Genomic DNA, 24,268 nt, shown 5'->3' on the forward strand with positions numbered 1-24,268 from the left:
TTAGGATTCTAAACCAAAGGAGTTACCAACTCTTACATGTTCTCAGGCACTTCATTGAGTATCAGCTTGTGTTTCTTTACAACAGGGGCTCAGAGCTTGCCTACATCAGCAAGGAGACGCGTGATAAAGAGGTGAAGTTAAGGCTTAGAGTTGGCGGTTTCAGTCCATGAACATAGTCGAACAATAGATGAAAAATCCTTTGATCACCCTTCTCACCTAATCAGTACCCAATAAGCCAGCACTGGATAATTATAAAGATCAATATTACTTTTCTTCCTTATTTCCCTTTCCTTTTCAACTCCCTCTTCCCCCCATGTGTGAATTTTAAACATTTCCATGTTTCACTGCTAATAATTGTTTTGCAAACTTGGATTCACAGTTCAGTTGAGGAACTGGAAGAGAAAAACCAGTGGAGGCAAATTTTTTAAGAGAAGATACAAAAAAATTGGACCAAAAATGGAGAGGGGACTGTATATGAGGAGCATTATGATACTTAAATGAGATTAAAAGAAGCTAGAATCCACTGGCTAGAAATGACAGAAGAGTTGGAGAACATTCAGGGATGCATAATGGGTTGTCAGACCAAAAACTTGAGTTTCCCAAGAAATGGAACAAAAGGGGACAAGTGAAAATTAAGGTCAATGAAAAGAACAAACTGAGAACCAAGGGAGTTCTAGGCAGCTTCAGCTGAGCTAGGCTTTGTACTTAATGGGGCAAAGAGGCAAAGAATAGAACCTGGACACAGATCTGCTTCAGCTAATTCTTCCTCTCTTTATTCCATAGGACTCTCTACTCTGTTAGCACTCAATAAGAACCTCCACGTTGCTTTCTTTTTGTCCTAAATAAAAATGCCTTTACTCTTCCCTTCTTTGATTTGCAGAATTTTGGCATTCCTCTGGTTTCTTAATATGAGACATTAGAGAGAGCCTAAGCAAATTCAAAGGAGCTAAAACTTATGGGTTACTTAACCATTAACCTTGCCAGGCCTTTCACTTGCATAATCAAGTTTAGTCCTGAGAAAACACTCTGAGATAATTACTTTGTGCAGTCACTTGGCCAGTTAAGTGGGAGAGTTGAGACCTAACTCCAAAAACCATTCCTTTTTAACACTAAGTTCACCTTCTAGCGTGCTGGATTCACAATGTACCAAGAGCCGACGAGGAGAGACTGTTATGTTAACCGAGGCGTTCAAGACAAATGTCTAGAAATAGGTCAAGTTGGTATCTCCCATCTCCCATCATAACGCTTCAGCCACTTACAGGGGTGTTACAGTGACAGTGGGTAGAACTGGGAATCCTGACAGACATGCTCCAAGATAAGGCTCTTGCCTAAAGAGCCTAAACTTGGCTAGATCATAATCAAGATCTTTAGAGCCACATTTAAATCACAAAAATGCCCGCGATCTCTGTTGGTAAGAACAGTGACATTCATAAACTCTATGCTCTGTGAGCAAGACTAATGACGTGATCTCTCTTATCCTATGATGCCTTGAAAACAAAAAAAGAAAACTAAGTGCTATGCCTTCACATATAATGAAAACAGGCTTCAGGTACCCCATTATCTGCTTGCTTCAATGAGCCTTAACTTGCAGTGAAGGTTCTGATTACACTGAGATTACATGAACGAGGGAGAGACTTAAGCCATAATTTTGACATTTAAGTATTAGTATTTTATTTCCAGCACTCACGTTCATCCTTGAGTTAAAAAGATTTAGTAGATTCTAGGGGGCTCTTTTTAAATACATGTACCTACTTGCAATGGGAAAACCAACAGGAACTAGCGCACCATTTTTGATGTATGTACACAATATATCTCCTATAGGAGACTGTTTGGCTTAGCACTCTTGGCAGCTCCAGTGCAATCTCACAGAGCATGCTAGGGTTTCACCAACACACACTGAATGGTGCCTGAAAAACATCTATGCTTCCACCTTGTCTCAGAATCCACGAAAGTCTGCAGATTCTCCCAGCTCTAAAAGCAGTGATGTTTACCGAAATCAGCATTTTGCTTTACTGAAGCAGACATCTGACAGCAAAGAGAGTAACAAGATTTGACTTAACCCAAACTGCACGAGGACTAAAGACTGTTTCACCATTCTGCTTTGTAGTTTCCAGAAATCAACTGTGATGAAAAGCAGGATATAACTATGTTAAAATTTTACTAATTCCTAAAAAGCAGGAAGTTGAATTTAACGGTTTATTATGATTTATAAGTCTCATTTTAAAAACATCAGTCCATCAAACCATGTAGAAATAAGTATGCAAAAAGTCTGCAAAACAAAAACATACTTTAAACATGTTTAAGTAGAGAGGTTATCTGAAATTCCAGATTTTCAGTCACTTCATTGTTATGCAATGGCAGCCAAGTAATCCTTAACTTCAGTTGGAGTCAGCCTCCTAAATCCGGCTTCATTGCAGATTCCAACTTCTATGTTATCTTCTGTCATCTGCCCTTCAAAGCTTTCCTGATCAAGAGGGAGGGAAAAATTTCAATTTTCTAAGCAGTTAATTATACAATCACTACAAATCCAACTGTTAGATATTGAACTAACCTTTAGGGTTAATATGGCTGTATGAATGGCATCTTCAAGTTCCAGATCTTCATTATATCTGAAGAATTTTTTGAAAAAAACCCAATGATTTACGGCACTATTAACGTTATTTATGACTATGTAAACACAATGATAGCAACAGCGTAAGATTTCTTAAACATCTAAAACACTCTTAAAAATATTAAGTTACAGATTAATTCTTTTTGTCACCTCACGGAGCTAGCTGCCCCCAGATAAGAAATTGACAATTATTTGGTGTGCATTCCCGACATCATGAAGAGTGTAACCCTAACGTGAGTTTATTTTAGGAAACTTCCTTAAGTATAAACATTTTAATACAATCAGAGTGTGGTGGCAATATTATAACAATTTATAAAAATAAAGCAGAGAAATCAGACTTCTGCTAAAATTTCTTATGTTTTTTATGTTTGGAAGACTCACTAATATGTAAAAGGAAAAAAAATTGCTTTAAAACCCGAAGCTTATTTAAATTTACCAATTAATCCCGAGTCTAAGATTTTTAAATAATCTTAACATGAATATTATGTGAAAATGTACTGAGAAGGTTCATTTGGTGGTTAAAATCAATTGCGAACTCTTCCCATTCAAAATGTAGGACATTTTTTGGTGGGCTACAATAATGCTGAGTCTAGAATACAGCTGGAAGTAAGGGAGAGCAGTCTGCTGTGCTGGCAGGACAGACTTTTACACATCGCCCCGCTTTTTATCAAGTACATACATCACAACTTTAATCCACCATCAACACTGGGTTTGGCTTCACAATTTTTTTTTTGTAATCGTCAAAATGTAAGCTGTTATCACTTACATCATTTAAAAATTTTCCTCCCCAATTTTTTTACTCCAAATCCAATGGTCTTTTTTTTTTTTCTTTGAGATAGCAGGAAAAATGAAGTAAAAAAATAAAAATAATATTTAGGAAAAAAAGCATGAGAATGCAGAAAGAGAAGTTCGTAAGAAATGAATATTACCACTTAATATGTTGAAGGCTGGGGAGCCAGAGTAGAGAAAAGTTTGTTTGTTCTATCAGGTAAATAGGCTTGAATACACAGTCATACAACAAATTTGTTTAGATTCATGGTATTATTTAAAGAGAGCTGAAAACTGTAAAGTAAGTTTGCTAATGAATCTAGTTTTATAAGCCCACCTTTTCTCAAGGAAAGTTTTCCCATTCACATAGTTCTTTCCCATTGCTGTGGCTTTCCAGGCAAAGTAAGCTCCCTAGTCAGGAAGGGAAGAGGAAAAGAACATTTTAAATCATTAACCTAATTACTTAGGATGCTGACATTTATGTCTCAGTTCAATAATTTCGTCTCTAACTTCAAAGGTCACAAAATATTTACTGGAATGCAACAGAATACACCATAAAATACGTTAGTGAGATAAATAACAAAAAGGCATGAAGAAACTTTTGGAGGTTATGGAGAAGTCCAGCATCTTCACTGTAGTGATGGTTTTCTCAGGCATTTACATACATCAAAAACCCAACAAACTGTATACTTTAAATATGTGCAACTTATTGTATAAAATTTATGTAAAAAAAAAAAAGAAACTGAGGTTGACTCAGAGCAAATAATCACAAATAATATTGTAGCTTACTAGGACTGAAGGGCTCTAGAAATGTCATATATATCTGAAAAATGGTGACCAGTTCTTCAGCAGCAGCAGCAAATAAATTAAAAAGACACAGATTTGCATTAAAATTTTTCAAAGGTGTTGATATTTTGTAATCTAATGTTGAATGAAAGCAGCAGCAGTATGTCCTATATAACATGACTCATCTATTGAAAAAATACATACACACACATACACACAGACACTGAAAGAAACAGACAAAACCTATTTTAAAAGAACCAACTGCCTTTTAGACACAACAGGGGGAAAAGGGCAAAAGGTGAAAGCTGGATGCCAAGGATGCTGGCTCTGCTACCCCCAGGAAAGGGAGGTAAGAGGGCATGTCACTTAGCTTCAGAAGCTCGGATATGGGGTAGCAGACACTGTCAAAGTTCCCCAAATACTTAATTTTTCTGATTTAAGTAACAACCAAAAAAAAATTTTTTTTTTGCCTTTTCAGATTACAAAGCTAGTTTGAATTGAGTGAACTTGCCATTATCTAGTGATCTATAAACTATGAAAGATCAGTTTCTAATCACGAGTTTTTTCTTTCAGGTCTCCTCACAGCAAACATGAGTGACAGATGTGAGATACGGGGAGGAGTGGTACCCTCTACAGACACCTGCTAACCTGAACACCAATCTTCTGCTTTAGAGCAGACAACTCACCCATTTTGCAAAACATCGAATTCAAGATGGACATCAATATTTGTACAGGAAGAGTCACACTGAAGTCAGCCCCAAGATTAAACTGACTGCAAAGGGCACTGCCCCCACCCAGACTCTTACCTTTAATTATAATTTTTTAAAAGTAAAAGAATTCCACAGATTTAAAGAGACTTGATAACAACTATTTCAACTAATCATTCAAAGTATGTGAAGTCAAGCAACATACCAGAAGAACACGGGGGGCAGAACTAAAGTGGCTTCCTTATCAGAAGACTGAGTTACCAACATTTTAAATGTGCAGGTGAATATATACTACTTCTAAAGCCCAAATGAAAAACAAAAAGAGAAAATACTCTAATTTTTAAGCTTTTTATGGCTTCTATTTTTACTAGATATTCAAAGAGCCCTTCGACAAATCCCTCAAATACATCTAATGATACTTACAGATGGATCTGACTGAAATAAATATGGTCGCCCCTCATTCCAACCACAAATAAGTAAAGAAACTCCAAATGGACGAACACCACTGAAGAGAGAGAAATGAAAATTACTTGCCATCTTCATGGTGTTAAAGTCAACCTAAGCTAAGAATTTATTAATACCCTCAAGTAAAGCAAGTGATCAGGTAAACCGAATTAGACTTCTAAGCTCCTTAAAAAGTATTTAACACCATTCTAAACAGATCAATTCAAAATGAATTTTCTTTATGGTACTGAGAAAAGACAGTCAAATCATTTTGGTAAATGGAGTGATACAAACATCAGGGTTAATAAGTGTGGAGTAACAGTGTCCTAACAAAATGACACATTTCAACAAACGCAGCTTTTCCACTGGCTTTACAAATCAGCAGCTACCTCATCCGTGTTCACACCCAAGCTGAAGAACACTGGAATTAAATAAATACGGATGTGTCAAAGAGTTACTGCTTTCATCATGTGCTTACAATCATTTCTGGTTAGAAGATAAATTTGGAAGCAGCAATGACTGTCTGCCCATACAGAAATGTTTTAATTACTAGCAAAAGGACTTTATCTAGAAGTTGGTTTCTGCTACTATACGAACAGCAAGAAAACATTCCCATTTTCTCTTTAAAAAAATATTTCGGGTCCAGTTAAGATCAGAAATGTTCATCATAGTGATTTTCTCCACTCATTAAGGAAATATAGGAATACTAAGCCCTTTTTAAAAAAATACGTCTACTCATAAAATGATTTTTTTTCTAATTCATGACACATTTAAAGTAATAAAATCAACCTACCCTGACTGGGTGTATTCTTGCATCACGGAAGCTACTCTCTGTACCAGCTGAGCTGTGGGAATGGGCTCTTGGTAAACAAGATAGTATTGTTGAGCTAGTTTTCGAGCTCTGTGCACAAGCACTCTGACAAACAGAAAAGAAATAAGATTTAATTAAAATTCAGATGCTTTACTATCTAAAGACTCATTCTCCTTCTGTAGGCATATACCAATAGCACAAGTTTGACATGTATCTCTAACAGTAGCTCTTTGCTCTAAGCCAGTCTTGTTCTTAAATCTGATTATGGTTAATTTACAAGAAAATATCAGAGCATCACTGAGGAGACAAACCATAGATGAACAAGAACAAGGCAAAAGGAAGGGAACTATGGACTGGGGGGTACCCATTAGCTTAGCAGCCATGGCTCTAGCGTATACAAGAACTTTGTATCTCGCCACAGCGTCTTCAAGATTGTGCATCCCTTATCCCAAGGGCAGGCACCTTGCCTTTTTATATTTCACTCCAGGCAACAGGCTAATACGCACACACACATGTGTTCAGGCATATGTTTCTCACTCTGCCTCAATCTTGTTCCACAGATTGGAATTCAAAGGGTACCCTCCAGAGATGAATGAACAGCGTGAAACTAATTATAACGTAAAAAAATGTAAAATTTGTCAAAAGTGTAACAATTAAATATCCTAGCAAGAGAAGCAGGATTTACCTTTACCTGCTTGTGTGCTAATGAGCTCTGCACATTAGCCCTCTGAACAATACTCCTGTGGTGTCAGTTTATTCTGTGAGTGCTAGTACACTGCAGTCTCCCTTCCGTGCAGTGGTAACAGGATCCACTGTAGTGAAGCCTGATCACATGCCAGTGACACTGGTGCTTTTTCTAACTCATGAAATTTTGGCTCTACCTATCTTACTCCACAAACTCAAGAATGAAGTAATAATATTCCTTTTGCTTCTTAAATGACAAACAGAAAGCTGCCAATCTCTTTAAACCTGCTGGCACCCTGATGTAACAGGATTACTCTCTTCCTGTGAAATATCAAAGGAGTGATTATATAAACATCTGGATCCACACTGGCTGTCATACTCCACAACTTTCAGTGGCCTTTTGAGAATTCTGTCCCTTTGCTAAAAACAGAAGTAAATAAAATGAGGTTAACTCTGGATGGTATGCTTTCTTTTGCTGTCTGACAACTTTAAAAATATATAGTTTATTATAACATGTATTGCTTTTGTTGTTTTTAAAATACATTCAGAGAACAGCAAAGCCCTTGCTGAGCCCTTGGATGGTAGAAGAGGTATTATGATCAGAAGGGAAAACCACTGAACAGAGATGAGAGGGGTAAATCTCCTCTTTTACGACTGAGTGGCACTGAGCTCTTCTCCTTCAAATAAGCCCCAGTCTGTCTCATACTGGCAAACTAAGTTCAGCTGCCAAAGATGAGAAGTTGGGAGATTAAAGGAAAAACATCCTTTGATTTTTCTCCTCCAAGTATAGATTACAAGGAATTCATGAGATGGTGAGAAAAAGAATAAAGGGTACAAGGTACCTGTAATCTGGGCCCATGCCGCTATACACCAAACCTATATGCTTGGTGATTGGTTCCACTTTGTGGACACTTCGCTCGTCATACAAAATGGATTTCTGTTTCTTCTCAGTTGCCAAGACCACACCATTTGCAGCTTTAAAAAAAAGAAGACTTAAATGTTATTTAAAGACTCACTTCAACAGTTTTCTAGTTGTGGAAGCATTTCAGCCAAATTCCTTTATTTCTTCTTATTTATAAAAGCTTTTCTTCTGGATTTCTATATTAAAATTACCCAAGGAAAGGTAAATCAACTTTCCCTCAATGGTCATCTGGATTGCACTAAGAAGTCCCTCAGCTAAAGGTATTACACAACTTTTCTTAAGAAAGAGTCCATATGTTTTAAAATAATGGAATTCTGCCTACTTGGCCTACTGTTCTTATAATCTGAAACTTTACAACCAATGATATGTTTTTTATAAGTTATCTTATGATTAACCTTTTCTAAGTTATGGAAAGAAAAAAACTGCCAGAGAACAGTGATACATAATTAGTGGAAAAAACAAAAGAACACTCAGTTTTCTGAATAGGAAAGACTATTTGTGGGTTATCACAATAGATAAAGGTGCGATATTTATTTTGAAAAAAAAATATTCATCTTCTTTGGCTTATTACTTTCTTTAAACATCAAAATACTGTAGATTAATAAAAAGAACTGTTGGGACTTCCCTGGTGGCGCAGTGGTTAAGAATCCACCTACCAACTCAGGACACGGGTTCAAGCCCTGGTCTGGGAAGATCTCACATGCCACAGAGCAACTAAGCCCGTGCGCCACAACTACTGACCCTGCGCTCTAGAGCCCGCGAGCCACAATTACTGAGCCTGTGAGCCTAGAGCCCGAGCCCGTGCTCTGCAACAAAGAGAAGCCACCGCAGTGAGAAGCCTGCACACCGTAACAAAGAGTAGCCCCCGCTCGTTGCAACTAGAGAAAGCCCGCGCACAGCAACAAAGACCCAACGCAGCCAAAAATAAATAAATAAATAAATTTATAAAACAAAAAAACCCAAAAAGAACTGTTAAAAAATTATGCTGCCACAGCTATTTACTTTTACATTAATTACCTATTAATTCCAAAAGAACACATTATGACAATAGCAGGAATCTGAAATGAATGAAGCATTTAATTACCTTTAATTCCCACTGAAGGGGCTCCTCCAGCTACAGCAGCCAAAGCATATTCAATCTGGACAAGTTTACCAGATGGGCTTAAAGAGAAACAAAGGTATTGCTAAATTCACATTCTCAAATACTTATTAAAGGAACACCTCTGAGAAAGGGCAGGTAAGTAATCAAGCATCGAGGAATAGCTGGGCTTTGAAAATTTATCATCAAGTTGTACGGAAACTAAGTTTATTCATGGTGTAACATTAATCTCTTTCCTTAGGTTGTTTTTTCTTGTCTGTCCCTTAAAGCAGCATCATTACTGTTGCCTTTCACCGCTTACCAACCTTGTGACTTTGGGCAAATTACTTAACCTCTCTGTGTCTCAGTTTTCTCATCTGTAAAGGGGATAATAGGAGGATAGTAGTTACCTATGAATATTTCAAAGGTTGTTGTGAAGATTAAATGAAGTGATGCCTTTTGTTCCTGGCACAAAATTAGCAGCAAGCAAATACCAAAAAGTAACATTATTAAGAACAGGTATGTGTCTGTTAAATACCAAATAACAGCAAATAATCCATGTGGGTGGAGTTAAACATTTTATAAAGCAGACATGGCCTAAGACATAAAACCTAGATATCAATCACAACAAAGTATCTGCTATATAATACAAAACTATTTCGAGATGCCATGAGCTGGTTATACTTAACATTTCTGGTTCCATGAGTTTGGCAGCCAAATGCTACTAGCTAGGCCCAAACTGGCTTTTTAGGTCACATTTTATTTCAACCTAGCTGTTGAGTTAGAACAATTACTATAAATGTCACCAACCTTTCTATTTTATTGACAAAGTCCTTGAATGAAAAGTAATTTGTCCAAAGTGACACACAGCTAAGGTCCACATCTCCAGTCTACTACTGAAAATATAATCTTCAGTTTCAGAAGGTCATCTGTTTTATTGTCACAAAATTATAGATATTCTCTTTGTCTCTCAAGTCTCAACTCACACCATCCCATCTTGCTCCAGACACACAACTACTCAACATTCAAAAACCCCTCTGACAAGCTAATCCCTCTGTCTGCAATGCACTTCACCACTGTCTGGTGAACTCCTTCCAAGTCACCCTCTAATCCTTAGTAGAAATGTCACGTCCTCAGGGAAGCTGCCCTGACCACCCAGACTAGGTTGAATCCCACACACTCATACCTATACTGTCCTATGCTTCCTCTTTGGCTAAGATTCACCACACTTGAATTATTTTTTCAACATTTACGAAGTGTAAGCTCTGTTCAGTCAGTACTCCAACACACAGCCTATGACCAGGTTCATCTGACTGACAAGACACACATCTAGACCTATTTAAGGAATAAGCCTAGGGGCAGCAGTTTAAAGACTGTTAAATGACAAAATTAGCTGACTTGAGCAGAATAACAGCAATAAGCATTTACATTTTTTAAATTAGGCTGTACTTGTTTTCCTTTAATGGTCCCTATTTCGATAATCATATCATGACTTTCTGGGTCCATCCAGCTTTCAATTATTCTTCAATACCTAGTTCAAATACCTCTGGGGACATTTTAAAGGATTAGGTAAACTTAAAAGTTAGCTTTTCTTCTGCTGCCATAATCACACATGTACACTTCTGTCATCGCATCTTTCTGTATGAAAGCTCACGAACCTGGGAGCTCACCGAGCTATCAACCGTCTTTGTATTCAATCATGCCGCTACCCAATTCCAAAGCACCAGCATCTCTACCAGGGATAAGTGAAATAGCCGTCTAACTAGTTTTCATCTTTTCCCCTCTTACTTCCCTTCCCCCACCCGGAGTTACTTTTGTACCATGTCATTCCCCATTTAAATCCTATAATAACTTCTTGGTTCACTTACAATAAAAGCTCCTTACTCTGGCCTACAGGGCCCTGCAAAATTGGCCTGACCCATGCTAACTCTCTGCTCATTATACTCTAACACACTGGCCTTCTTATCAGTTCGGTCTGTCTCAACTTTGGCACTTTCATACATGCTCTTCCCTCTGTCTGCAACTCTCCCTACCCCTAAATCTTCAAACAGTTGGCTCCCTTTCATCTTTCAGTCCCCCAGAACACTGGTCTTTCCTGACTACCCAATCTAAAGTTTTGTTCCTTCTTTCTCCCTCTCTTGATAAAAATTCCTGAGTAAAGGAAAAACATTCTTCAGAATGCATTAGTAGGCACCCATTTGTTTATCCACTTATTGTCAATATCCCCAACTAAATGTAATCCACAAGAACACCTCCTATAGTATAGTCTCTTGTCATTCCACCTTTAGTAGTTTAACTCTGAGTACAACAGGCTGGAAACAAATTTTTTACTCTAAAACAGAAATGCACTATCATGTTAAAAAACAAAAGAATGTGTTTTAATAAGGAAAATTATTATAGAAAGATTCATTCCCTGCTAACATATAGTTGTTTTATGTTTCAGCTCCACGAGGATTACACTCTCTTAAAGATAAAGGTCCAGGTTTGCTTTGTTCACGAATATGAACAGTGACTACTTGGCAAACATTGCTCCCTATTGTTGTATATGATGAGACCTTTTATTAAAAGAAAGGTATTTTAGCATTTTAAGACGACGTCGCACAGTAATGGAAAGTGTATTAAATTTGTCGTCAGAAAGAACCCAGTCTGAATGTTAACTCAGCTACTCACCTATGACCAGGGACGAGTTATTTAATTTGCCTGAGCTGTGGTTAGCTCATCTGTAAGGTGTTGAGATAACATTTATCACAGATGGTAGCCCAAAGAGATGGACTAAGCTCCACCCACACAGAAAGTCCTCAACAAGTCAGATATGGCCCGCCTTCAGCAGTCAGATAAGAATACATTTTAATTAAACGGGGCATCACTGGTCTGTAGGAAAATGGGCAAATTGAATCCTTCCCCAGTCGATTTGTTAAATCCTTTGGTGACGGTTTTCTTACATTGGTAATGATGACCGCTTAACTCAAGTTTACGTTGAAAAATATACTTATCTACCTGTTCTAAAATTTAAGAAGCCTACAATCTTTTTTTAAAATAAATACATCCCCTTTTGTAAAATAAATACATCCCCTTTTTTTAAAATAAATACATCCCCTTCCCAAAATCCCCTTCTTTTTTTAAAATAAATACATCCCCTTTAAAATAAATACATCCCCCTTGCCAAAACGCAAACGTAGCCTAGTAGTTCGGCGCCTACAAAGACTAGAGAATAGAAAGATAAATAACGCTTTCACTTTCAGTCCTTAAACTTCCAGTGGGGGCACCAAAGAAAACGAAAGCGGGAAGAGGTTTCGAGAGACATTAGTGCCCAATGGAGACTAAGACCCGGACCAAACTGTAAAGTTAGGGCTTTCCGAGAAAAAGGGCCCCCATAGGTCTGACCAAGATTCCGAGCTCCAGAAACTCCCGAATCAGGCCTACTTCGGTCAGGAAGGAAATCCTGAATTCTGAACGGGACACCCGGAGGCAACTAATGCAAAGCTACCTTCTTCCCTAATCTCCAAAACTAAAGAAAATCCCTGGGTGAGGGCCTCAACCTCCAGCAGCGTCAAGGTCGCCCCGGACCCCCCGACTCGCGTTCCCACGAACCCCAGGCACTACTGCTCCCCAGGCCGCGGGAGGGCCCTGCAAATGACTTTGCAAAGTGGCATTTCCACCCCCGTTCCCTACTGGGCCCTCCGGAAGCACCAAGCCAGAGACCATGACGGTAAAAACCGGGTCAGCAGAGTTCCTGCAACCTCGGTTACGAGGAGGACCTCCGGGGCCCCTTCCATACCTGAATGTAGTCAGCGAAAAGCTGTAACCACGCTCCGCCATCTTTACCCGAAGACCCAGCGCACTTCCGCACACATGCGCACTGCGGCCCGTTTCTTTTCATTTCCCCTCCCCGCGCCTTCCTTTCCCTCTCTCTGATTGGAGGAAAGTCAGAGACGCTTCAGGGGCATGCTGGGAGTTGTAGTTCTAGGTGCGCGTTTGCCCGCCTCTGCGTGTGTGCGCGCATGCTCGAGGTAGGGGCGGGACCCAGCGGTTCGGTGGGCGTGGTTTACGGGAGCAAGATGGCGCCCGCCATGCTGATGCGGAAGGTTCTGCTGTGGCCCGCAGCCCAGGGACTCCTCCGGAACTTTTGGGAGCAACTGCAGCGGAAACTTCGGCAGAGCCGGCCAGGCTTTCCCAGTCCTCAGTGGGGTACGTGGAGAGGGGTGGTGGGGAGGGGACCCCAGGCAGAGTGGTGGGCACCGCTCGTGCTCTGCCCTGCTTCCGCGTCCTGATCTTCGGCCACGCGTAGGGGACGTTGTCCTGGACATTCACTTACTTAGAAACAGGAAAAAAAAGTCCTCTGATCGTCCCATTCGTACACAGAGTGTAGCCGAAGCTCATTAACTTAGCATCAAGGGACGCCACTATCTAGATTCTCTTATCTTTCCTTTCCAGTCATCCCACCCCCTAAAGCAATTTGCTCTCTGTGGCGTTTGAGCTTTGTGAAGTTGAATCCGGATCCCATGTTTTCCCCGGAAAGTGATTTTAAAGGGAAGTGTCTTGGTTGTTAAAATTGTCATTGCTTTGACATTTACATTCCACTCGATTTCCAAGGTATCCCGAACATAATAATGATAATACCCAGGCAGTCTGAACCGTGAGCCCCCCTATATGTCAAAGCCTACATGTGCTTCCTGAGATAATCTCCACAACAATCCCATTAGGTGTCTCCACTTTTCAACTGAAGAAGTAGGCTCAGAAAGGTCTCAAGGTCACACAGACCTTCCAGAGCCTGCGCTATTACATCAGGCTATGCATAGCAATACTTTTAGATATATTGACAAGGAATACAAGTTGTTAAGTGTTAGACAGCTTTGTATATTTTTAAGAGTTCCTAAAGTCAAAAGAACTGTTGCAAGTCTGAGGAATATTGTAAAGAGAGGGTAAAGGAATCTCTCTGATTTTATAAACAATTTTAAAAACAAAAGTGAAATGTTGATGATCACATAAATCAATTAATATTCTACAAAGAGTGATGAGCTAGTTCTTTTCCTTAGAGAACTGACGGGGATTGAGATTAAATATTATGAAGAACGAAGTGACTTAAAGGGCCTACCAGGATATGACTGAGGAGCTAACCCAATTTGAATGTAATATAAAAGGGCAATCAACAGTTATCTCAGTGCCAGTAGGAAGTGGATTTTGGAAATCTCAAGCTTAGATTTATTCATGTTTACTACTAAACCCCTGAGTTCTGTATTATGAGAAACTCTTGGTAGAATTTAACCGATTCATTTAAGCAGGTGCCACTAAGAAAAATTCTGTGTTCTTTAAAATTATGTGTGAGCTCTACTATATTTCAGTAGCTACTAAGGTTTCCTGATAAATGCCTGTTGAGTGTAATATTTTATATGTGCCTTTTGATATATCATTGTTGATTGTTAAGGAGAATGATACCTGTAAATGGTCATTTAGAAGTTAGAAATTGATTCTGTATCTCCATGTTTGTTTTGTAGGACCAGCATTAGCGGTCCAAGGTCCAGCTATGTTTACAGAACCAGCAAATGATACCAATGGCAGTAAGGAGATTTCCAGCTTTTTGGAGAACATCTTTTGGATGGCAGCTCCCAAAAACAGACGCAGCATTGAAGTTAACAGGTGTAGGAGAAGAAACCCTCATAAGCTTATTAAAGTTAAGGTAAGATGCTGATTTTTGTGGGTGTGCTTTTTCTCGTGTCCACCACCGCATGTTCTGTTGGTTTATTCACATAACCCATGAGTGAATTATTTTCAGATCTTACATGCCTACATTCCTCTGGCCTAAATTAAATACAATATTCTCGTTATGTATGTGTGTGTATCTACTGTCTTGTAGCCTAAGTCTTAGGAACATAGTCAAGGAGGGAGTTTAGAGTCTGGACAGAGGACTGGGTTGTTAAGAGTCTACGTGACTTTTGTATTGTGAGCTGTGCCAGTCCTGAGCTGTGTGATTTTGAACCATATATGAATAAACATTTTAACTATGGCAGACCCTAAAATTAAAGTCAGAAGCGTAGATCTATTCGATTATGGGGTTTTACTAGCCCTTACAGATTTATTCTGTTCTTCACTGTATCCAATAAGGTACTGTGAAGGAAAATCCTCAGATAAGTAATAAAAATAGCTAATATCTATTAAGTGCTAATGATGTATCTAAGCGCTTTACATGAATTTTCTCATCATATCCTCACAACAATCCTCCAGAGTAAATATTGTTTTGCTAAGTTTTAGAATGAAGAAACTGAGGCAAAAAGAATTTGCCCGTGGTCTCAGACTTAAAAGGTGAAGCAGGATTTGAACCCTAGCAGTCTCCTATTGAAGTCACATTCTTCTCTTGAAACTTTGTGTGTGTTCCTATCCTCAGACAGTTCTAGATCTCAATGCTCTTCTTCCTCACCCTCCCCACCATGTCCCATGGGTACACTTTCTTCATTGATCTAGTAACAAAAATTTTAGCATTTCTTACCTTTTTTAAAAAAAAAATTTTATTTATTTTTGGCTGTGTTGGGTCTTCGTTGCTGCGCGTGGACTTTTCTCTAGTTGCTGTTGTCTTTGTTGTGGTACTCGGGTTTCTCATTGCGGTGGCTTCTCTTGTAGTGGAGCACAGGCTCTAGGCACGTGGGCTTCAGTAGTTGTGGCACACGGGCTTAGTTGCTCCACGGCGTGTGGGATCTTCCCGGACCAGGGCTCGAGCCCATGTCACCTGCATTGGCAGGCGGATTCTTAACCACTGCGCCACCAGGGAAGCCCGGCGTTTCTTACCTTTGATTTGTTAATTTATGGCTTTAATAGCCGTGATTTGAGTTCCTGTTTACTCCACGGCATTCCCCAGCAATGGGGCAGTACAGATGGAACTCAAGGACAGAAAATGGACTTTCATGAGCCTCCACGTTCAGTATTAAACCAAACCCTTAGAACTTAAGCTCTAAAGTATTATTGAGTCACAGTTGGGACCAGATTTAAAATGTGCAACTGAAAAATACTTCATTAATTGAGGCACCAATAATTCATACAGTTTGGTTGAGAGAATTTAAGAGTTTAGGAATGTGATCTGTTACATGACTTCCCTGACTTTGTTTTTTCTGAGGGAAAAGAATATCTCTTGTCTTGTGCATTAATTTCCTTTGGTGAATTGTTTTCTGCTACATATAGTGTGTTATGCTGAGGGATTTGTTAGGAAAAGGGCACCAAGTGACGGTGGGTATTTTTTCCATACCTCGAAGATGGATGTGCGATCCAGTTTTCCAGGCATTGGAGTAAGATGAGAAGTCGGTGAGGCAAATGATTTGCAAGGTTTTTTGTTTCGTTCAGAAAATGGAGTTCTTTTTGTCGTCTGCCTCACAGATGTTTGTAGATTAATCTTCGGAAGTGCTCAGAGTTTCTTTGATGTTCCCGTTTACTATTTTTCTTTATATTTCAAACCTACCTTTCGAACACAATGAAAGGACTTCTTTAGAGGTTAGAATTGTCTTATTAAAGTTGGGTAGACATATAAAACTCATGAAACCCTCAAATTGTAATATATAGGGAGTTTTACATTAAGGAATAATCAGTGTTAATTTATAGGAAGAAAACTCACACCACATACCATACAGGAATTTGAATTACACTCTGATGACCAGGGGAAGCCAACTTGTAATGTGTTTATCACCTTGTTCTTCCCAGGATAGACTGAAAGAAAAAGTCAATTCCCTTTACCTTGGTGTCTTATTTAAGATGCTGGCTGTGTGGTTCACCCCAATGTGTTGATGGGCTCCTTATCAGATGTTTAGTTTTTGAGGATGGGGGAATGGAGTACCGTTTCACGTAATAAGACTGTTGTATTTAAGTAAAAATGTACCAGATTCAAAGTCGGTAGACCTGAATTCTAGTCCCAATTTTTCTACTAATTCAAATCAATGTGTGTCCTCAGTTTCCCTATTAAAATGAGGTTGAACTGGGTGGTCCTGTGACCTTGTGCGGCATGGACATTCCAAGAAAGTTTACATATAAGCCTCATTCCTGTCAGTGATGTGTGCGTTATATTGCGTCTTGTTAAAATGTTTTTGTTTGGTTGGGTTTTTTTTAAGAACAATATAGACGTTTGTCCTGAATGCGGTCACCTGAAACAGAAACACATCCTCTGTGGCTATTGCTATGAGAAGGTGCGTACAGAGACAGCGGAAATCAGACGACAGATAGGGAAGCAAGAGGGAGGCCCTTTCAAGGCTCCTACCGTGGAGACCATGGTGCTGTACTTGGGGGAGACACCCTCCAAGCAAGACCAGGGCAAGAGGATCATCGAGCGAGAACGGAAGCGGCCATCCTGGTTCACCCAGAATTGACAGCAAACATGTTTCTAGAGGATAACTTCACACAAGTCGTTTCTCCTGAAAAAGAGGAAGATTCTTTGTTTTTATGTTGGTTGTGTGCTTGTTTTTAAATCATCAGCATAGCCTGAAACATTCTTTATAAGCACTTAGTTTTTTGCGGGTAATTTGAAGAATGCATCAGGAGTAAAGTCTGAAAATGTTTGTTTATGCAGAGGCTCAATGGATTTATGTGTCTGTTTCTATTATACTATGAAGTTTTAGTGAACAGAATTTTCAGGACAGAAAAATGAAACCTAATTTAAAATTCGCAGCCAGAATTATGCGTCTGGGCTCTGGTTTTGTTTGTTTGCCACTGGTTTTTCTTACAAGAATACTTACACAAATGCTTTTGTTTAAGTAACACCTGAAAATAGGTTATTTAAATTCTGGGTATCGCTTTTTTAAGATGATACATGTAGCAGGAAGAAAAAGTTCGTTCTGTTTGGTTTTTTCATTTGTTTGTTTCAGCAAATTAAAATGGCCTCTGTATGGCCCTTATAGGAGGCATGTTCGTTTACTTAGAAGTAGTTCTTGACATTTCACATTAAATCAAGATGACATTCAGAATTCATTAGATGGCTCATGAGATCTGTAATTTGTAGTCCGGGGAGAGAGATCTTTTAAAGGAGATGTGAGTGAATTCAGTAGCACACAGAAAATGTGCTGAGGGGGTTGCCCTTGCATTTTCCTTCTAGGATGACCTTTTAGTTTATTTCACATTTCATCATATTTCTCTCTATAGCAATGGCCTTTTTAACTTAACGCAATTCATTTCATATTTCCGTCTCCTTCCCCCATTCCTGTGTCTACCCTGAGTCCAAGGTTTGCTGTTTCCTGCCTCGCTGAAAAAAATAATAAAAGTGAGGTAGCGTATTAAAACACAAAGTAAGAGAATTACAGTTGAATGGAAAATTAATGGATAAAATAAGATAAAGCCCAGGGATATATTCACAACAAAATGCATGCTACAGTAGCCTGAGTACTTACAAGAATTAGGCAGTGAGTTCAACCCTGAACTTGCTTTGCCTTGAAAAGGATGTCCATTGATAAGTCTCCACAAGACATAATTCTGAAGTATACCTCTATCCTGGTATTGAGGCCTAGGGTAAGTTTTGCCCCTGGGACTTCTGAGGACTCTGATGGGGTCATCCATGTTAACATTCCTAGAAGTAAAATGACCAATGTCATGTGGTACAGTACAGATCGATGATATATCGGAGTGCAATTCAGTGAGAGCAAATCCTTAAATCTTCCAAAGTACCGGAGTCCCAGTAAATAGCTCTTTAAGACTTAGCTCCACCCACACATAAAAAAAACAAATTCTGGAGGAATTGTTGTCTGCGTATTCTTATTAAGGCAATCCTCTGCAGATACTGATTTTTCACTCTGACAAGCCTTAGAAATGCCTAGTGTCAAACTAGGTATACTTGGAAGCTAAGGCTAAAAAGTACACACCTGAATCTTCCACCGCCTACTCAGCATCTCATTTGACTCTCAACAGGTTGCAAAGTGCATGTCTGGGCAACATATTGTCCACTGATTTAGCAGAAAGCTACACAGATGAACCTAATGAGAATGTGTGGGCAGGTCCACTTTTCTGTTTGCTACTCATGGGCAGATAAACATCAAATGCATCCCCAAATTAGCAGAACCAGATATCTGGTTCATGTCAGAAAGCCATGTCATTAGGGAAAGTGCCTATCACTGTTTTTGAAGAGGTTGTCCCCACAAAGTTATCTTTATAACAGATTATATCACTTAATACCTCCATTTTTTTTTTACTCTCAGGAAAAAGAAAACACGAGTTTGAATAAAATCATTTACGTAACCGATTCGTTCATGTTCTGAACAGTAGAGATGAACTTCATCCCTACCTGTCTGCGTCATCAAGATGTTGAGACAGATTACTTTTGGAAGGAGGGGTCCAAGTTTTGTTTGGGAGAGGTGGGTCAGGAGGTGATGTCCCCTCTGAGCTTGGTGACAGTCCCCTCCATCTTCCTGTCTCCTTTAGCCAGTTCCTAGCAGATTGCCAGATGCTGAAGGTCTAAGCGTCTGACTTCACTGCATCTCCTAGCCAGGGTCCTCCTTCAAACCCTAATCATCTCTTTTCTGAGCTGTTACAATGCACTTTCCAATTACTGGTTTCCAGCCTTCTCATATTTCTCATTCATTTTAATAGTTTTTCACTTACAAAATTAATACATCACTATAGTTAATGAAGTAATGCATAGTATATAAGCGAAAAGTGAAGAATTGTTACTCCACCACTATGGAGTATATGCTTCTCAATGCCACACTCTGGTTTCTGAAACACTTCTGATCGTATCACTCCCTGATCAAAACCAGACTCCTAATGAAACCCTCTCTGGTGTTCTCACGATCTGTCCCAGTCTTTGTGCCCACCTCCCAACACAGCGAGGTACACACCCCACCCCTCAGTTTGTTGAAATTATAACCACGTGTAGCAGAGCTTGTGATGCCCTCCTCAGCACGCATCACCCCCCCCATCCTCATTTGGGCCCACTCTGTCCCACCTCACTGAGTCTTCCTCTCAGACCCCCTTACTGATTCCTTCTCTTCCCCCTAACCTCTTGAGAGTGCCCAAGGCTCTATTCTTGGGGGTCTCATACACTGTTACGGCTTTAAACGGCAACTCTATCTTGACGCCTTCCAATTTGGTATGGGCCAAATTTCTGGCATGGGCCTCTCCCCTGAACTCCAGATTCATATTCAACTGTGTACAGTAAGCCCCCTACATACGAACCTTCAAGTTTCGAACTTTCAAAGATGCATCAGCGCGTTCCATCAGCGTCAGGCGTGAGTGAAATCGCAGCTTGCCCTCCGTCTCGTATTACTGACGATCCTTCAGCTCTACCATCTCCCACCTCCTCTCCCTCCTCCAGTCAGTAACTCTTCTCGCCTGTTCACTTGATGCCAGTCCCTGGATGCCAGCTGTTGTACTGCACTGCTGTACTTTTCAAGGTACTGCATTGTAAGATTAAAAATGTTTTCTTTATTTTTAGTTTGTTTTTTTATGTATTATTTGTGTGAAAAGTATTATAAACCTATTACAGTATACTACTATATAGCCAATTATGTTAGCTGAGTACCTAGGCTACATTTGTTGGACTTAGGAACAAATTGGACTTACGAACGTGCTCTCAGAACAGAACTCGTTCGTATGTAGGAGACTTACTATGCTTGGCCTTCCAGTCGAATGTCTAACAGATGTCTTCACTCAGTGTCTACACTCAGAATCTTTTCTCTCCAGGTCCTACTATTCCCTGCCCTCCCACCCCGACCACAATCTCCTCCGTCTCGGTTTATGGCAAGTCCATTCTCTTAGTTGCTCAGTCATCCTTGACTTTGATGTCTCTCTGTCTCTCTCTCTCACCCAATCTGTAAGCACATCCACAAATCCCACTAGTTCTACATTTAAAATATACTTAGATTCTGACCATTCATCACCACCTGCACCACTACCGCCCTGATCACAGCCCCCATCATCTTGCCTAGAAAACCAAAGTACCCCACTAACTGGTCTCCCTGCCACCACCTTGATCTCCTATAGTCTATTCCCAACACAGCAGCCAGAATCCTTGCAAAACAGGTCAAATCATGTCTCCTCTCTCTTCAAATTCCTTTATTCAAAACCTTAACTCAGATGAAACATGCAGATACATACATGAGGATTTTTGCTTTATGGGATCAGCACAAACACACAAACATATGTATATATACAAATTACTTGTAAGTTTTGGTAAATCAAAAATATTTTAGGTATTTAGAATGACCTCTATTTAAAGAAGTGATAAATCTTTTTAATATATGAATGATTTTTTTCATAATTCGTGTGGTATGACTCAAACTCAAGATTTCCTCTCAAAAGAAGTACAAAGAGTAGGGGCCTTGCATACATCCCTGGTATGGAGATCATTTTAACACTTCCTCAGAGAACTAATTCTTATCCCTACTGCTACCCTCCCGTATGCAGTTGTTATGTTTCAGGGACAGGATTAGTCCCTCAATATCACTAAATCTGTGCTTTGGGACTCTACGGTCTATGATTAGCCTTTCTTTTCCTGGCACACACACTGAAATAGATGATCTGCCTTCACTGCAGCTGGTAAGAAGCAATGTCATCCCGTGGCCTATATCGGTGCCTAGCATCTTAATTTGTGCCTTCGGAACAGAACGGTGTCTCTTGCAGGAGCTGTCCTCACTCGTCTCGACAGCAGAGGGCGACCGAGAGAGCATGTTCCTGGTGCCCTAGCGGCTGCCCCAGCCCACTTTTCGCCGGGCTGCTTTTCGCCTGAGAAGCACTTGTAGTGATCGAGCCTTTCCGTCACCACCAACCCCCCCGCCCCCGCTGTCCCATTGACGTCCTGTGCCGTCCCCTTCGCCACGTTTGGGAAGTCGCTAGTGACTGTTAAGGATGCTATTTGGAGCAAGGACGGGAGGAAAGCTAGAAGGCCAACCTGTTCCGGTCTCCTGGATCCTGGTTTTTTGTGTGTTTTTTGTTGTTTTTTTTAAACTTTTTATTTTATATTGGCGCATAGTTGATTAGCAATGCCGTGTCAGCTTCAGGTGCACAGCAAAATGATTCAGTCATACATATAGGTGTATCTATTCTCTTTCAAATTCTCCTCCCATCTAGGCGTCACATAATACTGAGCAGAGTTCCCCAAGCTACACAGCAGGTCCCCGCCGGTCATCTATTTTAAATACAGCAGTGGTACATGTCAATCCCAACCTCCCTAACTCTCCCTCCCCCCACTCCCACCCCGACCCCCACGACCACTAGCTCCTTCTCTCTGTCTGTTTCCACCTCGCAAATAAGTTCACCCCCGTCACCTTTCTTTTAGATTCCGCACATAAGCGACACCACCTCGATCTCTGTCCGACCCACCCCACCCAGCACGACAATCCCCAGGTCCATCCAGGTTGCTGCAAACAGCACCACCCCTGTTATTCACGCTCAGAGCCAGCTTGGCATTCAGCCTGGACACGCAGTTCGGGAGGTACCACGACTTACCAGGCATCCCGAGCCGCCTCGCTAGGGGGCAGCAGGTGAACTGTACTGAGTCATCTCCAATGAGATCAACACCCATCGGGTTCGGCAATGCTGGGACATGCCTATTTCCACCAAAGCCATCCGCGTGTGGAGAGCAGCCAGGATTGCTTCACGGGGAGACAGAGCTGCCTGCAACGCTGAGCCCAGGTGCTGGCTGCTCTCCTCTGCCCTGGCCTTCAGCGATGCTCTCCTGTGTGGGAGCGCTCCTCCACCCTCTTTCCCAACCCCACGCCCTCGCAGTGCACGCAGCCTGCTTCATGATCAAATTCTTTCCAAGAGCTTTTTGCAGGGTAAAAGCTCAGAATGCCACTACTTGGTAGTTATCTCTCCAGTATTCTCTAATATTAACATTTCAGTGGCTAAAAAGAAGTACCGATTTTCTCATTGCCATTGCCATCCTGTAGTTCTCAACAAGGGGCGATTCTCTCCTCGACCCCGGGGATGGGAAATGTCTAGTGACATTTTTGGTTGTCACCACTTGGAGTGGAGGGTAAAAGAAAGGGATGACACTAAACATTTCCCCATAAAACTCAATAAAACTAATTTTATTTTGAATAAAATATGTGAAAAGAAAATATTTTAGTTTTCTAGAAGTTTCACTTTCATCTTATCTTTTCCCTACTTTAAATTCTTAAGATAACCCTCAGTTCTAAGCCTCCAGGTCTAATTTTCCTATTGCTCTCCAGGCCCATATATCCAAATAACACCAGGGATTTCCATTAGAATGTTACCTCACAGCCTTACCAACTCTTCCAAATCTTTCCCCCAGAATTTGCTTCTCTGGTAGCCTAGTTTGGTTCACTTATTCATTCAACAAACATCTATCCTGTCTAATATTTCTTTGCAACTATAGCACACTCCTGCTTGGCTAAATGACATTTCAGGATTAGCACATGGAAAAACTATTGATCACCCCCCCAACCCATCCCCATCAGCCAAACCTGTACCTGACCCAAACTTACCCACCTTGATAACAGTCATTGCCTCGTGCAAAGTTGCTCAAGCAAAACCCTAGTCATTCTTGATTTTTCTCGTCCCTTCTCATTGGACATACAATTCAAAAGCAACTCCTCTTGACTTTATCCCAATGACATATCAGAGACCTGAGGCAATTGGTTTGGAGCCATAGGCAGGGATGCAAAGAGAATGATTAGGGAGGGGCAAGAATGCGTCTTGGGGCAGTAATCTAGGTCAGAGATGATATAGTACAGACCAGGATGGTGGCAGTGGACATAGAACGCGAGGAAGTTGAGATGTATTTCAGAAACAGAATAGATGGGACTCTGATTATGAATCAAGGATGATTCCCAAGTTCCTAGCCTGAGCAACACAGGAGATGTGATTAGGAAGCCTGTGTGAGGTGAAGGCAGGTTATGGGGGAAACTGAAGATGCCCATTTTTGACAAGTTTTTTTTTGAAATGCTGTTGGACCTCCAAGCTGAGATGTAGGGGCAGCTGATGGACATGTGAGTGTGTAAAGTCAGAAACAGTCAGCACATGGAATTTTTCTGCGGGATCTTAGTTCCCCAACCAGGTATCGAAACTGGGCCATGGCAGTGAAAGCCCAGAATCCTGACCACAAGGCTACCAGGGAACTCCCTCAGATGGGATGTTTTTAAAGCCATGGAAATGAATGGGATTATCCAGGGCAAGTATTCAAGAGAGAACCATAAACTGAGGGGGAAATCAGGAGATGTTGTCCTGCCACAGATCCCAAGAGCAGAGAGCATGTTGAGGAGAGGAAGCCATCCATTCTGTCAAATGTGCCTGGAATGAGGATTGAAAAGGGCCCAACGATTGCGGCAAATGGAATTGGTTTGTGACATGACAAAAGCGATTTCATTTGTGTGTTGGTGGCAGAAGCCAGATAGGAGTGGGCTGAAGGACAGGTGAACTGAGGATATATGGAGGCTGTGTTCCTAGACAGGTCTTCCCAACAGTCATGCTCTGCAGGGGAGTAGAGAAGTGAGGCAACAGCTGGAGGAGGGGTGGGGAGTGAGGGGCCAGTGTGTGC

General features: G+C 40.6%; 2 protein-coding genes across 4 annotated transcripts; one reads left to right on the plus strand and one right to left on the minus strand.

Annotated features, from left to right (window-relative positions):
• Positions 1–2,178: 2,178 nt before the first annotated feature.
• On the minus strand, positions 2,179–12,673 carry PSMA2 (proteasome 20S subunit alpha 2). Of its 2 annotated transcripts, XM_027123983.1 has the most exons (8): positions 12,590–12,673; positions 8,818–8,894; positions 7,654–7,786; positions 6,110–6,232; positions 5,296–5,377; positions 3,717–3,790; positions 2,552–2,609; positions 2,179–2,464 (listed from the first exon to the last, which is right to left on the minus strand). In XM_027123983.1, exons 1-8 carry the CDS (start codon positions 12,628–12,630, stop codon positions 2,348–2,350), a joined length of 705 nt encoding a protein of 234 aa, XP_026979784.1. In that variant the 5' UTR covers positions 12,631–12,673; the 3' UTR covers positions 2,179–2,347. The 2 variants fall into 2 exon arrangements, with proteins under 2 accessions (XP_026979784.1, XP_026979785.1); XM_027123984.1 differs by lacking the exon at positions 6,110–6,232 and having other exon boundaries at positions 2,183–2,464.
• A 174-nt stretch (positions 12,674–12,847) lies between these two features.
• Positions 12,848–20,028, plus strand: MRPL32 (mitochondrial ribosomal protein L32). Of its 2 annotated transcripts, none has more exons than XM_027123987.1 (3): positions 12,848–12,999; positions 14,307–14,488; positions 18,969–20,028. In XM_027123987.1, exons 1-3 carry the CDS (start codon positions 12,870–12,872, stop codon positions 19,026–19,028), a joined length of 372 nt encoding a protein of 123 aa, XP_026979788.1. In that variant the 5' UTR covers positions 12,848–12,869; the 3' UTR covers positions 19,029–20,028. The 2 variants fall into 2 exon arrangements, with proteins under 2 accessions (XP_026979788.1, XP_026979787.1); XM_027123986.1 differs by lacking the exon at positions 18,969–20,028 and adding an exon at positions 16,899–17,751.
• The last annotated feature ends 4,240 nt before the right edge of the window (positions 20,029–24,268 follow it).

This window comes from Aethalodelphis obliquidens, unplaced genomic scaffold (assembly GCF_003676395.1).
Source record: "Aethalodelphis obliquidens isolate GAN/ISIS:26980383/991018 unplaced genomic scaffold, ASM367639v1 scaffold27, whole genome shotgun sequence".
In the NCBI taxonomy this organism is placed as follows: domain Eukaryota; kingdom Metazoa; phylum Chordata; class Mammalia; order Artiodactyla; family Delphinidae; genus Aethalodelphis; species Aethalodelphis obliquidens.